The sequence below is a fragment of the Larus michahellis genome, chromosome 23, assembly GCF_964199755.1.
Source record: "Larus michahellis chromosome 23, bLarMic1.1, whole genome shotgun sequence".
Classification (NCBI taxonomy): domain Eukaryota; kingdom Metazoa; phylum Chordata; class Aves; order Charadriiformes; family Laridae; genus Larus; species Larus michahellis.
The window spans coordinates 379,274-395,698 of NC_133918.1; the positions used below are offsets into that span (position 1 = coordinate 379,274).

The window sequence follows — 16,425 nt, forward strand, 5'->3', positions numbered from 1 at the left end:
CGGCACCTCCTGACAGCCTCCCACCTCCTGCTCCTTTTGCACACAAAGAGCCTGCCGAGATGACCACATTTACTGCAGGTTTAGCTCAGAGCTTGGTTTGAAAAGGCGCTGCTTAAAATATCACGGAGCAACAAGGCCTACAGCCATCACAGGCTCCCAGCCTGCTCTGGGGACAGGCTCTCTTCCCTCTTCCTAGCGCACGAGCCCTTTCCCAAGGCACTCGCAGCCAAGGCCAAGGCTCCGCCTGACAGAGACTCCATCAACACGTCCAACACGCATTCCTGGAGACATCCAGACTGCACTGCTGGCACAGCAGTGCCTGGCACTGCCGGGCCTCTCACAGCTGCCTGATGCCAACCGAAGAGTTAACAGCTTGCTGAAAGCCTCCTGGACACAGAGTCCTTGGGAGAGGAGCAGCCTACCCACCCTCTAAACAAGAGTCTGCTTGAACCATTTTGTGATAAACTTGGTTCAAAATGGAAAGTGACCATGGAAAGTGTTTGGGTTTTATTTAGCCCTCTCTCTCTCCCCCAGGTAAGTTTTTAGGAGTCTCTGAAACAAACAGTTTCAACAACCAGAGAATTCACCCAGGATTAAATACTGACTCTCTTCTCCAGATGCTCGCCCTGGCAGAGCCAACATCCCACAAGCCCCCACTCTCCATCCACTGTCCTGAGGCATGCGGAGCAGTGGGAGTGCAGCACCCCTTGCACAAGTAGGGCAAGATCTGGCGAGCGCATGGTGGCATCTCGTGAAACACTACTCACTAAGCGCTCCTGGACTGGGGGGGGACACCCAGGCCTGTGTGGGCCACTGCCGCTTCCAACAGACAGGACTGAACTGTAACGCTCTCCCTGACAAACCTGCAGAGCAATAGGTATGGGGAGGAGATGCAAAACACCTCTGCAATCAGTCCTTCAGGCTGCGATGGGCTTTGAAAGATCAAGCACAGCGTGAAGGGGCTGAGGAAAAGGAAACTGCGAAAAGGAAACACCATATGGCCAGTCAACACCCTTGGTGCCGACAGTCACAGGCACGTGCCCGCTCCTCCTGCTGCAGGAGGCAGATGCCGGGGCAATCCCTGCACAGGGAGTTATAGCGAGGACAGAAGAAGGCCCTTCTCACCTAGACGAAGCTCCCCAAAATTGCCGCATCCAATCTTCTTGCCGACCCGGAAGTTGGGACCCACCATTAAGACTCCCGAGTTGGTTCCAGCACTTCGGCTTCCATGACTGCTCCTTCCTCCACCTGTCTTGGACATCCTTTTACCTTCCTCCAGGTCCCCTTTCCCTCCTCTCTTATCAAAATCCATAAGTTTGTGATACCCCGGCCTCTCCACGGTTACGCTGCTGCCATACAAATCCCAGAGCTGCCGAAAATTGAGGGGTGAGGAGAAAAGAAGCAGGGTTCTTCTTGGTTAATACACCATCACGGTGAGCAGTGGGAGGGCAGGGTGTGGAGAAGGAGGGATAAGCGGCCGCCCACAGGTGCTGGGCTACTGAAATGTTAGTGCTTTCCAAGGTCCCGCCGGGATTGTCATCGTCGCCTGTTACAGGGAGTTCTTTGGTGGAGAAAACATCCTGCGGAGAGGGTTCTCCCAGCGTGGCTCCTCGGTCTCCCAGCTGTGGAAAGGAGAAGGAGAAAATTAGCACCAGGAAACAAGGAGGCAGAAGACAACAGGGGGTTGCAGGTTCCGGGCTCTGCAGAACCCCTCCAACACCTTCCCTGCATTACAAATAACTCCCACTACAATGAAGGGTGCCGCAACTGAGGGGTGGGAGAAGCTGGGGTACCAGGACTGTTGCAGGGTGCCCCATGTCTAAGATGCTGGCATAAATAAATAAATAAAAATCTGGCCACAGCAGCAGGCGAACTGCTTAATGAGTGTCTCCATGTTGGAGCCAGCAGAGAGTCAGCTGAGGAGAACAATGTCCCCACGGGGAAGGGCTGCTGGCAGCAGGGAGCCCTTCGGACGCACCTGTCAAGGCGCTGGAGGCCAGGCTGCTGCTGGCCAGACCCCAGAGTCCCCAGGAGCAGAGGACACACGTAAAGCACCGTGTTACGGGGCAAACCACGCCAGGCATGCAGTTTCCTATGAAGTGAAAAGAGGATATTCTCCCCATGCGGCTGCTTGCCGGGACAGTCCCTGCGGGTCCAGAGGCTGTGGCCAGCTGAGTCAGAGCGCTTCCCCCAGCACCAGCCTCCATTGCGTCTGGGACGGGACTTTCGTGCCCAGCGATCCTGCGCCAGGACATGCGGGAGAGGACAGGGTTTCTAAGGGGCATGTGGGGAATGACCACGCTCAGAGCTCCCACGACAGCCCTCCCAGGCCTGCTGGGCTGGGGTAAAACACACACCAGAATGGGAAGGCAGGACTGAGTAACAATCGTGGAGGCGAGCTCCCGATTGCTGCCGCTTCCTCCGCTCTCACTAACGAACCTTGATTTTAATTGCAAAGCTCGGAGTGAGGCATGGTGGGCAACAGGGCTGCTAGCCACCGCCTGGGCAAAAGCTGCTGTGACACTCATGGGCAGTAACTGATGGCTGTGGATGCTCATTTGCTCGGCGGTCCTGCAGCACCTCACCTACCTCACGTGCGCAGCTCCCAGCACTTCCCAGTGAGACTGGTGGGAAGCCCCAGGGACTCAGCCCCGCAAACAGCCAGGGCTCCTCAGCTCAGCCCCTTGAACCTGGGAGCCCATTGCAGGGGGGCTGCACTAGATGACCTTTGCAAGTCCCTTCCAACCCAAACTATTCAAAGAATCTATGACATCAGCTCCGCGCAAGCTCCCCCCCGTGCAGCGTTCACATGGGTACAGCCCACCACTGAGGCCAAATGGGCCCCTTGCTCCCTTCCGGAGGGGTGGGATGACGAGTATCATCGACCAGCTCCACGCTCAGGGAACCAGGTTCCCAAGAGGGAGCCACGCTCTCCCTCCATCCAGGACTCCCACCGGAGCTGCCCGAGGGGAGGTCATCCTTGGCTTCTCCTCACAGGGAGACCCATGAGGGAGGCGGATGGAGCGTGCCAGGAGCAGGACAGCCGGGAAGCTAAACACGGGCTAGAAAGCACAGAGGGTCAAGCAGGAGCCGGGTGCACGCTGGGAGGCCACGTGAGAGACAGACAGACAGACTGACCGACACACGCATGCACATCCTGCTTTCCCCCCAGCTTTCATCAGCTCTGGTTTTGCTCCCAGCTCAGCCCTTGCTGCGTTTTGAGCGAGCCGAGCTGGGAGGCAGCCCCCACTCCTCCCTGGCTGCCCCCTCAGCCCTGCTCCACCTCTCACCTCCTGTGATGCCCACCAAGAGCCCGCACTGCCGTGGCCTTGTTACCTGTGGGTTAAACAACCAAACCCACACCCCTCCAGCACTCAGACTCCAGGAAATGAGCACACTGCAAGTCCTGACACTTAGCCAAACCCTGTAAAACTTTTTATTGGCGCTCAATAGCTATTAATAACAAAAAAAGGCTTCTTGTACTAAAGGGTGCATGGGGGGAAATGGGGGAGGGTCTAAGAGCAACAGAAGGAAAGAGACACCCAAGCCGGAGCTCAGCATGGGAGAAGGACCACTGTGTAAGGGTCCGTGGGCAGGGGAGCTGCTCCCTGGGGCTGCCCCGCTCCCAGTCCTCATCTGACACCGAATCCTGGCCAGGGTCCACCACACTGTCCCCAGCATCCCAGCAAAATGCTGCTGCTTTCCAGGAGGGACCAGAGCAGCAGGCACTAAGGGTGCAGGGCCAGCACCTTGACGTTGTTGTGGGTGCACAACACCCACCTGTGGGACCTGCTTGTTCCAGTACTGGGGAACAAGGCTTTCACGTGGAATGGGAGCCCGCTCCTTCCCCCGCAGGCTCCGACCTCCAGGCCAGCACCTCCGAAGCATCCCCAGAGCACAGCAGCCCCAGCACAGCCTGGCCCTCCAAGGCCACCCGCAGCAGGCCAACACCTGGGGACCATCCTGCTGCACCCAGCACACCTCGGATGAGGGAAACTGAGGCACACAGAAACTTCCAGCTTTCCCAAAGGCAGGCAGCCACGAGCCAGCTCCTGCCCTGACGCTCCCTTCCCTCCGGCAGCCAGCGGTCTCCGTCCCGTGCCAGCAGGAAGCGGGGTGGGAGCGGCAGTGGAGCAGGGCTTCCCTGCGCTTTGTTCTCCCCCAGCCCCGAGCACACACAGCCGACACGTGATATCCTGCTCATTCTTTGCTCTCCCAATAATTTCCGCTCCGGGTTCGGCACATGGCGGTGCCCTCCTGCCCGTCTCACGCTTCTCCCACCTCTGCTGGCCTCGCACAAGGGCACCAGGGAGCCATTTCCCCTGTGACCTCCCAGCTCCTGCAGCAGACAGCGCGGCACAGCCCTTCCAGGGCTTTTCGGGACCCACCTTCCCCAGACATGGTTCCAGTCACACAGCGGGGAAGGGGAGGTAGGTGGCAATGTGCAGGCAATGATGCTTCATACCCCATTTTCATTTTGAATCAGACCTTTATGTTCAGTCCCAAGGGATTTCAGGCCCAGACTGTTTGCACAGAGTCAGGCGGCCAACAGCCAGAGCAGAGGGAGCTCCAGCCCCACACTTGGGATTATTTTTTTTTGGAAGAGTTATGGGTCAGTCTCTGCAAAGGAATTTCAGACAATGGAGCAAGACAGAGCCCTAACAGAAGGAAAAAAATAAATACGGTTTCCTACAAGCACTGGGAGACTGTCTTCCCCCAGCCCAAACACAGGCAGCAGCGTAGCGTGACTCTGTCTTGGGAGCAGCCCAAGGCTCTTGGGAGCCCTGAAAGAGCCTGGCTCCAAAGCCCGATTTCAAGCAGCTGGGACAGAGCAACGACCGACAAGGCCACGGCACTGACCACTGAGCTGGGGCTGCGTGACAGCCAGCTGCCGCGCCGCAATTCCCCCTTTCCCAAAGCCAGGCAGTCAGAGAAGTCGCTGAACCATGTCCGTGTGACTCACGCCAGAGCAAGTGATGCTCCTCCAAACTCTGCCCACCAGCCTCCCCCATGAATGAGCCATGGGGAGCTGAAGAATCTATTTTCGCATCCAAAGAGCGCCAAGGAGAGGCAACAGCTCGCTCCACCTCGGTACAAAAGCAGAACCCACCTCTCTCTGCGGTGTCAGTGACTGGTCATGTTTTCCACTCTGTGCCATAAAGAGATCTCTGGCCTTTAAAATTGAGAACAACCTAATTAGAAACAGAAAGCTTTGGTAAAATCCCAGGACTCCCACTGCTCTGGAGCGAACAGCCCTACAAAACCTGTGTTTGTTAAAACACAGCAGCCTCTGGATGGGCAACAGGGACCCAGACCTGCCCCGTCCCTCCACCCAGGGCAGCAGCACCGCAGGCAAGACGCCCCCGATAAAACTGGTGGCACATTGTTGCATTATGAACAGGAATCCTCATCAGCCAGGTCGTCACATCGATGCAAGCCGCCTCATAAAAGCACCTTCTAGGCTGGATTTGTTGGCCTGGTATCAAATCTGATGCAAGATGAGACTAAGAAAACTTCTTTCTCTCTTTGGGGGGAAAAGGAGGGGGGAGGTGGAATAAAAAAAAGAAAAAAAAAAAGATCGGCCTGAAGTTCAGTAGAATAAATTCCAAAACAAGCTGTGGTCTTAAAACAAATAAGCACTGGCCTGCAGCGTTTGCAATGCAAGTGCTCCAAGCCAGGGAACCTGAAAGTGAAATAAACTGCAGACAAGTGCAAGTGACTTCAGCATCTCCCCAAAACAGAACCGCACAAACACTGAAAGTACCATAAAGGGGGCAAAAAACACACTCAAGCGACAATCTGAAACCCAAAGAAGGGGTTTTATGTTGGGTTTTGTTGAAATATTGGGTTCTTTTTATTTGCCATCTGGTTTTGAGCACGCCAGGCCTGCTCCAGTCACATTTACAAACTTTTCCCTGCAGCCATGAAGGTGAGAAAAAAGGATTGGGGGTGGGGAATTGCTTGTTGTTTCCTTAAAAAGAAAAAAAGAATAAAAAGCTGCAATTCTAGGGCTAGCCCTTGTCTCTAAGACCTGTGATTTGAACTCATATATCAAGGCTCAGGAAGTTCCTGGCCACATTTGCAAGTATAAAATGCTGAAAAGTTGTATTTTAAAAAAATTTCTTTCCTGTATAGCGAAACCTCGTGGCTGCCAAGAAAGCACTTGTACAATACCATCTGGGGCACATTGTTCTGGGCCCTTTATACACAGTGTTCCTGCCCGAAAGAGGTTACAATTAAACGGGGCAAGACAAAAGAAGGGAAGAAGAGGAAAAAAATAGCGACCCAGAGCAGGGAAGTGACTGGTGAAGGTCAGGGAGCAGGTCCGTGGTGCTTCTCGGAACGGAGTCCAGGTGTCCTGGACCAGGTGGCACCCCCGGGTGGGTGCAACGCTGCTACCTGCCACAGTGGCCTGACCGCACCGAGCCCTGATCTCCTCCCGCCTTCGGGATAGTTACTTGAAGCTGGTTTCCCCGTGTACTCTACACTTTGCGAGCAAAAGAGAAACGCAGCTGCATCCAGATGAAAGAGAAAGGAAAGCTTCCTGAGAGCACAAAAAAGAAAAGCTCTTGACACTACGCAGCTCCAAGTACAGATCACGGCCAATTAAAAGCTAAAAATAATCACAAATACCCTGATGTCCCAAAGGACGACCCATCAGCTGGCTCCCAATACAAAAATCCAGACCAAAAAGCAACTGGTGGCCTTACACAGCTGAAACCAAAACCCAATAAATTTTAAAAGTTTAAGAGGCAGATGAAGTCTTAGGAAATCAAAAGTCTTAAAACAAAGCAAGATCCGACATCTTTAAAGCAAGCTGCAGACAGTCCCAGATGATGTCTACAAAGGTTTGTAGTTCAAAATGTATTCCAGTCTTCAGTGCCGGCAGCCAACCCTGCTCATGACAAAACGGGGAAAAGCTGTGCCATGACACAGAGGCTTCCCAAAACAAGGGGTCACAGAAAGCCTCCTCAGGCTTCCCCAGGAGACCCCTGTAATGGGTACAGTCAAGGCAGAGGTGGGAGTGGAGGCACCGGAGGGACACGGGGCAGGTCCCTCCTCCTGCGGGCGGGCAGGAGGATCAGGGCACCCCTATGCAGGCACCCCAAGAGCTAATGCAGCAGAAAGGCTGGAAGGCTCCAGCATTTGAGCAGCCCGCAGATGTGCGAGCACATGGAGACCAGCCTCCAGGCACCAGCACAGCGCTGCCGGGGCCCTCTCCATCTGCCCCACACCCCACATGAGGCCCCCAGAGATCCCAGACAAGCAGGACAACTCTTGGTACTCAGACATGGCTCTGGCAAGGGGCCTTCCAGACTGAGCAGAGTCAGGAGGGGAACAACTCATCTGGAGGGTGAGCAGCTGCAGATGCTGAAGCAGGGGGGGTAGGTAAAACACCCCCAGAATTCATTCCAACCTTATGCTATGAACTGTAGTGGTACAAAAGATACAAAGGGTCCTCCTGAGATAGAGGTTTGGGCCCACACTTGCATCCTCCATGGGGTCACCATTCCCATGTGGAGCAGAGGCCAACACAGGCTGGAGGAAGAGGACCGCAGCTTGCGGACAAAGGATGTTCCGGCTGCTCCAAAGGATGGGAACTGGCCACAAAGTCACCTTCTCCCACCAACTTCGCTCTGGACAGAGAGGAAACCTTCTGGAGCATCCCAGTGCAGCAGAAACCTGTCCCGCTGGGTCTGCGGTGTCCTGTGTTCCACAAAGCTGGCTGAGATCTTCCCTCTGGGCTGAAGCTCCTCACTTCTGCTCTTTCAACAGCTGAAAGCTTCGAGGAAAAGCCTGTCCATACAGCTACCACAAAATGGGAAATTCAGTGGATTTTCCAGCATGTAAAAATAATACAACTACTTCTCTTATTCTGGAAATTCCGTGTCCAAACCGTATTTGTCCAAGCCCAAGACTAGCACCTCTTGCGGGACAGCCAACATGATCAGCACAACCAGACAACCTGTACTGCAGCGACAGCAAGCACATAGACATGTGTAAAGACCCAGCTTGACCCACCGTTATTTAATCGACGTTTAAGAACAAATACAAGCAAACTGGAACTAGGCGACCTTTAAACTGAGGTGGGAGCATTCACCACCTTCGGCACCAATTTAACTTCACCAGCTCAAAATTCCTCTCTTCCACAACTGACAAGAGCACTGTAAAGCTGGGGGGTGACTCACTCCCAGACCCGCAGCAGTACCAGGAACCCGCTCCCCACCACTTCCCTTCCCTTTTCTCTCTGCGCACACCGACACCAGGGCTGCAGGAGAAAGCCTGGCTTGAGACGGCCGCATCAGACCCCATGATAAGCCCTGCTCCTGCTTCTACCTTGGAGAGGTGGCATTGTGCTCCAGAGCGTGCTGCTGAGCTCCCTGCAACCCAAGCCTTAACATTTATGAGAAAAATCCACACTGGGTGGATTTTTGAGGAAACAAGAGAACTGGGGGGGGGGGGGTTGTGGTGGGTTTTTTTTCTTTTAAATGAAGAGTCCTTCCAAGACTTGGACATGGTCTGTTTACAGCAGCCTTTTGCTTGGGCAACAGGAAAATCGTACACTGGAAGCGTAAGTTCCTCTCCCTGCCTTGTGCTGTCGGGCTCAGGCAATGCAACGGGCTCCAGAGGGATCTCCTGAGCTTCCTCTGCTCTTAGGCACGTGTCTCTTCTCCAAGCCAGACATGGCAGCTCACCATCAGCTCCTTCCCACAGCAGCAGACATGCTGAAGAAGCTCGGGTCCGCGGGGTGGGCTGTCCGCAGCTGCTTCCCCAGGAGGAAGTGGGAAACCTTCCTGTTTGGAGAAAAACCCACCCTGCCCCCCACCCAGGGCAATTTCCATGGGCTGGAGAGGCAATGAGGCTGTGCAGCGCTTGGAGCTCGCTCCACCTTGTGCCTCTACCACCTACAGCTCCAGTTACGGGAGACCCAAGCAAACCTATCGGTGCAGCAGAATATTCCTTATGGCAAAGGCAGATTGGCTTGTTCTGGCCCAATATCCTCCCAGTCCCTCAGGAAAAGAGGGGACTGAGTGTTTCAACTGAGGATTTCAAGGCACCCGGCAGCAAAGAGAGTTCTGGATACAAGCATCTCACTTGCCATGGCCCAGAGAGTTGTGCCAACCCCATCAGGACAGAGGACCGGCATTGATTCACAGGGGACAGCCCCTGTGGAGGAGTAGGAGCAGCAGAGCAGGGGTGAAGGGACCTTTAGCCATCCTGGGAAATCCCTTAAAAATCAGGAAGTCCTGAAAGCAGCCACTTTCCCAGCAAGGCACGATGCCTGTACAGTTTCGGCTACTCGCAGCCACAAGAACATCATTCCCTGACCCCAGCAGGGTCGGGTTAAGCGGAGATGGCATCCAGGCCTCCTCACAACATCCAACGCTTTTCCCAGCTTACAGTGAGGCAGGAGCCAGCACAGCTCTGTTTACTCCGTTTCCTCCTTTGTGCGTTCATGTTGGTGTCAGCACAACAGGAAGCTCTTGTTAAATAGTTTGTTACTTAACTGCTGATGCAGAAGCCACCGGGGAACCCAGGCCTAACATGAAGCACGTTTGGAGAGGTGGGGGAGCCTCGCAGCTCAGGTTCAGGGCTGGGATTTGAGAGCTCTCGGCTCTGCCACCGCCTGCCTGCTGATTTGGGCACGTACTGACCTCCTGGCCCTTCACATCCCAGCCGTTACACTGGGATAACGGCTCCCCCGCATCTGCCTTGTCCATCTGAGGTCCCCAGGGAGATGCTTGGCTCTTTCTCAGCTTTTGAACAGTGCTAAGAGCTCAGCAACCGTCCCCCTTGCCTCCTCCAAGGCATCCTTCAGGGAAAAGGCAGTAACTGGCTGAAGAAATTCTCCCACCGAACAGCAACACCATCCCGTGAAATCCCACCATACCTGCACTCCCGTTGCCCACGTGCCAGGTCATCAGCCCACCGGGGGGGAACACCCAACGGTCACAAATCTACTTTTTGGATCCTCACATCAAGCCCGCCAGCCTGCTGGTCCCAAGAGCAGCCCTCGTCCGAAGCCCTGCAGCCCATCTCCTCAACTGCTTCCTTACAAGCCGTTGCATCCCTCATCACACAAACACGGCCACAGGTTCAGGTCTGTACAGTGCTATCAGCCTGAGTCATCGATTACATGGCAGACACAGTCCTATCACCATGGGCACTGCACCAGGAGCGTTTGAAGCGCAGTTTCCCCTTCGACACAGCGATGATTGTGGCTGGTTTCCCCCTCCAGCAAACAGAGACACACAGCACGGTTTCACTTTTGGCCCCGCAACGTTTACAATTAGAAATTTGCAAGGGGCAGTTTGTCCAAAACATGTTTTTTTTCCCCATCCAGGTTGTTTCTTGAAAAGAAAAAAAAAAAGCCAAGGCTAATGTTTCTACCAGAATTTCTACTAGTGTTCAAGGGGAAAAAAAACAAAAACAGGGGAAGTTCAAGGGGAAAAAACCACAAAAAACCCTAAACTGTGGCAGCAAAGCTTTTAATCCAACATGATCAGAGCATCCTTGTTCCAAACCTCCCCTCCCTTCCTGGCTTCCAGGCTCTTCACTGGGAACACGCTGTGTTGGTGAGGAGGGAGGACTGCACCCGCACGCCCCGGCACAGTGCAGCCCCCAGCACTGGGTGCTCCCGGCAGCATCAGCCCCTGGGGCAGTGGGCACCACGCGCTCCCGGCAGCGTCAGCCTCGCCAGAGTCCTCCTGCTGCTTCCACTCGCTGCGCCCCATGGCCGGGCTCTCTTCCTCGAGGGGTCCGACATGGCTGCCCCTTGTCTTAGCACCATAATTAAAAAAAAAAAAAACAAAAAAACCCCAACCACTAATAGAGGAAATAATCAGACACACCATCACCTCCAGCTATAGTTAACACAGAACAAACAAACGAAAAAAAGACTTTTAGCAAACGAAGCAGGAATGCGTTGAGCCTCTGAGATTAAAGCATTTACTGCTGCCAGCGCAGACCAGCAGCCAGCCCGAGCACCTCAGCGTTTCACCCCAGTATCCAATCGTGGCTCTTGGCCACGTCCAAAAAAATATCCAAGCCAGAAAAACACCAGGATTAAAAAAATATAATCCTAAAAATAATAACAATAATAATAAAGCATTTGGGTTTTTCCCCAGAGTTGAGCTGTGCTGTGAAGAAGACGGATTTTTCTTCCTGGCTTCCTCTTCCAGCACTCACGTCTATTAAGCTTTTCTCTAAATTCGAAGTGTTCTGTTGTTCCTGGCTATTCCCTTCCCCAGGAGAATTTTGAGATGCTGTGCACTCTGGTCAGCTCTTAACCTAAGACAAATCAAGCTCCAAATTACTTCTAAGTTATTTTCTCCCAGCTTCCAAACACAAATATAGCTTTTTAATGGATTCCTATGAATCTTCTATTTATTACTTTTTTTCCCCTCTCTCTTTTTTTTTTTTTTTTTTTTTTTTTTTTAAAGAGAGAAGTTTGTGCCACATCACTCCCTCCATAATGATGAGAAGAGCAGAGTTTCAACATTGCAGCAGAGAACTGCTTCTACCCAAGAGGTGTCCTGCTCCACAGGTCAGAGGCCTCACCGATGCCCGGCTACAGCGAGTTCTTACAACACAAACCCAGTAATTTCATTTTCATTGAGATCTTTGGAGGATACCAGCTGACATATTCAAAACCATCTGATGCTTTAAAAGCAACATCTCAGCTGTCCCTCAAAACTCCAGCACCGCTAACGGTGCAGTTGGTGCTGGATGGGCCATCCATCCCAGACTCTTGCTGCCCAAGGAGCCGTATGTGCTCACCAAGCTGGGGCGTGCACAGCATCCCGCTGATCCAAGTCCAGCATCCCAACAGCCCCAAAAGAGAGGAGGAACAAAACTGAAATCTGTTCTCTAAACATAATGATATTAAATAAGTAGTAAAAAAGAGGGAAAACCACTAGTAGCGGTGTGTTCAGTTTCCGATGGAGCCCAGAAGGCAACGCTCTGAAGAGCTGGCAGGAGCTCACGTGAAGGTGTACATTCCCTATGCTGTTGTGATTTTAAAACAGTTGCCTCCTTTTTGAGAAGAGCACAGAAGAGCCGTACAAGCCACTTATCAGAGAACAACCCTGGACTAGCAGCTGTACGACTTCACCCTGAAGTCTTGACCACTCACACCACAGCTCAGTGAGGAGGAGGAGGAGAACTCCCTGCCTGGCAGTGAGCGGGCAGGCAGGCAAGGATGCGGGTGTACGGCATCAGCTTTACTGAAGAGTCAGCTCTCTGCCAGCAGTTATTATTTTGCACCCAGAAATACCCAATGAGGAAACAGGCCCCACTTTAACCAACAGGAGTGGGGCCGTTTTGATGCGTGTTTGCCCCGGTTGCATAAGCAGAAATGGAAATCAATGTGGTTTGGACAGTCCAAATTCAGAACCACCCAGATCCTCAATGTTTTTTAACACAAACAAGCTTACAGAGTCAAAGAATTGTAGAATTGTGTAGGCTGGAAGGGGCCTTTAAGATCATCGAGTCCAACCATCAACTTAACAGTGCCAAACCCTCCACTACCCCATGTCCCAGAGCACCACGTCTGCCCGGTTTTCAAATCCCTCCAGGGATGGCGACTCCACCCCTGCCCTGGGCAGCCTGGTCCAATGCTTGACAACCCTTTGGGGGAAAAAATTTTTTCTCATATCCACTCTAAAACTCCCCTGGTATAAGTTGAGGCCAAGAGCTCTGCTAGGGATACTCCTAAGTCTCTTAGTCACGCAGCCACAATGAAAACTTCACACTGCATCTCTCCACTGCTGTGAGCTGCTATGCAATCTGCAACCAGCGGAATGCAGAATTTCACTCTTTTCGTTGGATCCCCGTCCAAAGCAGTTACACCTGGATGGAAAATATTAACTATGTTTTACCAAGGAGCCGGAAATACCATGATGGAAATTTCAGCAGCAGCACAGGAACCAAGCAAAAAGCTAAAAATACTTCTCTAGGAAAAATAATAATAGTAAATACACGCATGCTAAAATAAGATCAGGTCTGAAAACTAGACTGGAAAAGATCAAACAGCACGAGTCAGACAAATCCATCTGAGAACGAAATGCTTAAGAGAATCTATTCACCTGTTTGGGTTCGTCAGCCACAAATTTAAACTTCCAACTACAGAGCTCATAAAGTCTACCATAAAACACACTGAAATTTATGAGAGAGACTGGAAGGGAAGCAGCTTTTTGGTTGACTGTACAGACCCCACAAAAGAGGTCTGCACTACATGCCTTGACCTGCCCCTTGTGTGACATGCGATTGGGCTCAATTAAGCCCCAGGGCAGCCACCTCCTGGCTCTCGAGCCACGTCCATCTCATGAGCCATTCCCACGGTCCCCGCATCGGATCCACACCGCATGGAAACAGCGGCAATGCCAAACCACCATGAGGTGTTGGGAATGCAAAACCCCTGGCTGCAGGAATGAATCAGGTAGCGAGAGATGCCGAGACCAACGGAGGTCCCAGCTGGGGCTGGCCCACCTTCCCATCCAGCCCTGCCGTTGCACCTCTGGGATCTTACCAGCATCTTCTACTTGCTCTCTACTCCAGTATCGCTTCTCCAAGACCAGCAACAGCTGTCCTCATGGCTGCTGGGCCAGGAGAGGTTCTAACACACTGCTGGAAGACAGCAAGATTGGCAAATGACCCAACTACAGCTCCAGCCTGCTGCCCCGCTGGTTGTACTAGTGTCGCTTCGGTGTTCCTGCTCACAGATGGAGCAATTTCTGTCTGAGAAACTGCAACGTCCTTCGCTATTGCTGTATGAGGGACACTGTAGGTAGCAGATGGGTAACCAGAGCAGTAAACCCGGTTCTGAAAAACAACAGAAAAGACACAGGCTCGCCTTCTGCCCCTGCATGAAGTCAATTACCCAAGGCTGTAATTCTGCAGAACCTATCACATCTTAACAATTCCGCACAAAAAAAGCCAATTAGGATGTTGAAGTGGTTTCAGTTTTACTAACGTAGAGTTAGTAGTACTGGAAGAAAGGAAGTTCATTACAGACAAAGCCGAGTCTCTGGCTGGGAGACCTTAAAAGGACAGTAGTCAGAGTCCAACTCCCAGCTCTTCATCCCTTCCCACAGCCCATATGCTCCAGCGGTTTCTACGGGACACACACAGGCACCCCAGCCAAGACGCTGACGATGCCTTTCAAGCCCCTGCTCGGCACCACGGGAGCTGGATTCAATATGGCATTTCATACACAGAGTCACTTACTTGAACAAGTGGTCTCAGCTATCGAGCCCCTCACATGTGCTGGGTTTTGCGGCTCTGCCAGTGGGTTTTCTATTTAAACCAGATAATACATCCACAATGCAGCAAGCTCCGGTTAGACACCGGATACTAATTAAATCCATGCTGCTGCTAGAAAGCAGAGCTGCAAAGGAACCAGCTGCCTTCCAAAAGTGCACCGCACTTGGCCAGCAAAGACCTGTTTACTAGTCCCATGCCTTCCCCTTCTCCTGCTCTCCCCTCCACACATTTACTGAGGTTGACGTAAGAGCAGAACCTGCTTCTTTTCCAACCAGTTCCATCCCTCCCAGTTCTTGCACTGATTTCATTGTCACAAGCATGCTCATCTTGGGACAGAGCCTGCAAAGGTTTTGTTTCTACAGTCAAGACCTGATACTGCTATTTACCCACTCACGCCCAGAGGATGAAGCCCAATTCTCAGCTGTACAGCCAACATCGACCCCAAGAAACTTCAGAGCAGAACAATCCAGACAGATCTGACTGACACACTGGGAAAGGTCAAGTCCCTAACGCTTGTCTACTGCAAAACCTGAGGTTTGCTTTCATGCCTGGTGACTCCTTGCAAAACAGGCTCCCTCTGCAAAGAGGTATCCAAAGAATTGTCTGTGTCCCAAATCACCGACTCATGTTTGTGTCCTGGGAAACGGAGAAGCCCAAGGACAGCTACTGCTCAAACAGCTGTTGAGCAGAGACTGCAGAGACAGAGCCTAAAGGTGTTCTTCAGGGTGGACAGCCCCATTCTGTATGGAAACCTCTGCCACCAGACAGAGATCCTTTTTAACCATTTTTGCTTCAGCTGTAGGGAAGAAACTCTGACAGCTCAGCCACCCTTTTATTGCCCTGGCATGCAATACAGAAAGGGAGGCCGAACAAGGACAGATCCAGACGTGCCCCAAGCGACTGCCAGGCTTGCAGCACTGTGGGGATCCAGACAAAGGGTGACTGACTCACGAAAGCTGCGCAGTGCCTACAGATGTGGAACGGAAGCTGCACAAGCACGTCTGTAACAGGCATCACTGTGCCCTCTCCATCCTTCCCCCAGCACTGCGGAATCTTCAAGCGCAGGTTTAACCTCAGGTAACGACGCTGGTTCAGCGGCAAGAGGCAGGCAGCAGTGGTGGAACCTGAGGCACCTGCAAAGCCTTTCTGTGAAAGGGATGATCCTACACTTGTCACAAACACACAAATTCACTGTCACCGCAACCCAGTTCATCAGCCTGGTTGTGACAGTACCTGTGCTGGGCCATGCTCCAGGAAGAAGGCAGGAAAGCACTTCAGATGTCAGGTTTCCAAGTAAGGCAAGGTCCCTGTCCACCTCCTTCTGTCCCATCTCCAGAGCTCGCAGCCTGCTTCACAGTCACCAGGCAGTGGCGAAAAAAGAAAAGGCTTCTAGACAAATAGCTAATTTTCACCCAGCAGCTTGGAACAACCGCTTCCATTTCATATCTCACATCTGAGGCTAGAACACCTCCTTCTGCCACTGCAGCCTGAAATAAGGTTAAGACCATCTCTACCAGCATGCTACTTCCTCAGCCCTGTCCCTGAATACTCCCATGCCCTCAAAAGCTAACACTTTTCATAAAAGCAAGATAAAGTGCTGCTCACCTTTCTCTTGATAACGGATCTTAGTGCACATCCGGCAGCAAGCACAGGACTGGATGTGAAACAAGAGTTGCCATCGGTTTCACAGACAGAACGGAGAAAGGCTCTCTCCCTGCCTCCACTGCAGCTGGAGACGTGCTGCACCTTTGCTGCGCAGCACCAGCCATGGCAGCGGAGAGCTGCCCTGCCTCCTGCCAGGCCACCAGGCAGGGGCTGCGCACCCTGCCCAGCAAAAGGAAAAGGTTTAGGGACAGCCTGCTGCAAGAGGACTTTGTCAGCAAACCCAGAGGAACAGCAGGTACAAAAGCAGGAGTCAGGAGAGGAAACATGAGAGAAGCATGCCGATAGCCCAGCAAAGCAGGGAGGGGAAACACTGCAGCAGCTGCGAGGCCATGATGCGCCCACCTGAGAGCCAGTCCTGAGCCCACCCGCTCGTCACCTTCTGGAGCCTGCGGCCACAGAGACCCACAGAAACAGCCGGCGCTGTTAACACACCTCACCAGAGCAGGAGAGCAGATGTTCTGGCAAGTGACCGTCCGTTTCCCACCCTGCTGTGGT

The 16,425-nt window shown here is 52.8% G+C and overlaps 1 protein-coding gene across 2 annotated transcripts in view; it reads right to left on the minus strand.

Moving 5' to 3' along the window:
• CSNK1G2 (casein kinase 1 gamma 2) overlaps positions 1-16,425 on the minus strand; it is a 46,418-nt gene that overhangs the window by 15,027 nt on the left and 14,966 nt on the right. For both annotated transcript variants that reach the window (XM_074566008.1, XM_074566006.1), the window contains exon 2: positions 1,126-1,622. In XM_074566008.1, the coding sequence (XP_074422109.1) occupies positions 1,126-1,312 (187 nt within the window). In that variant the 5' untranslated portion in view covers positions 1,313-1,622. The remainder of the gene's footprint in view (positions 1-1,125; positions 1,623-16,425) is intronic.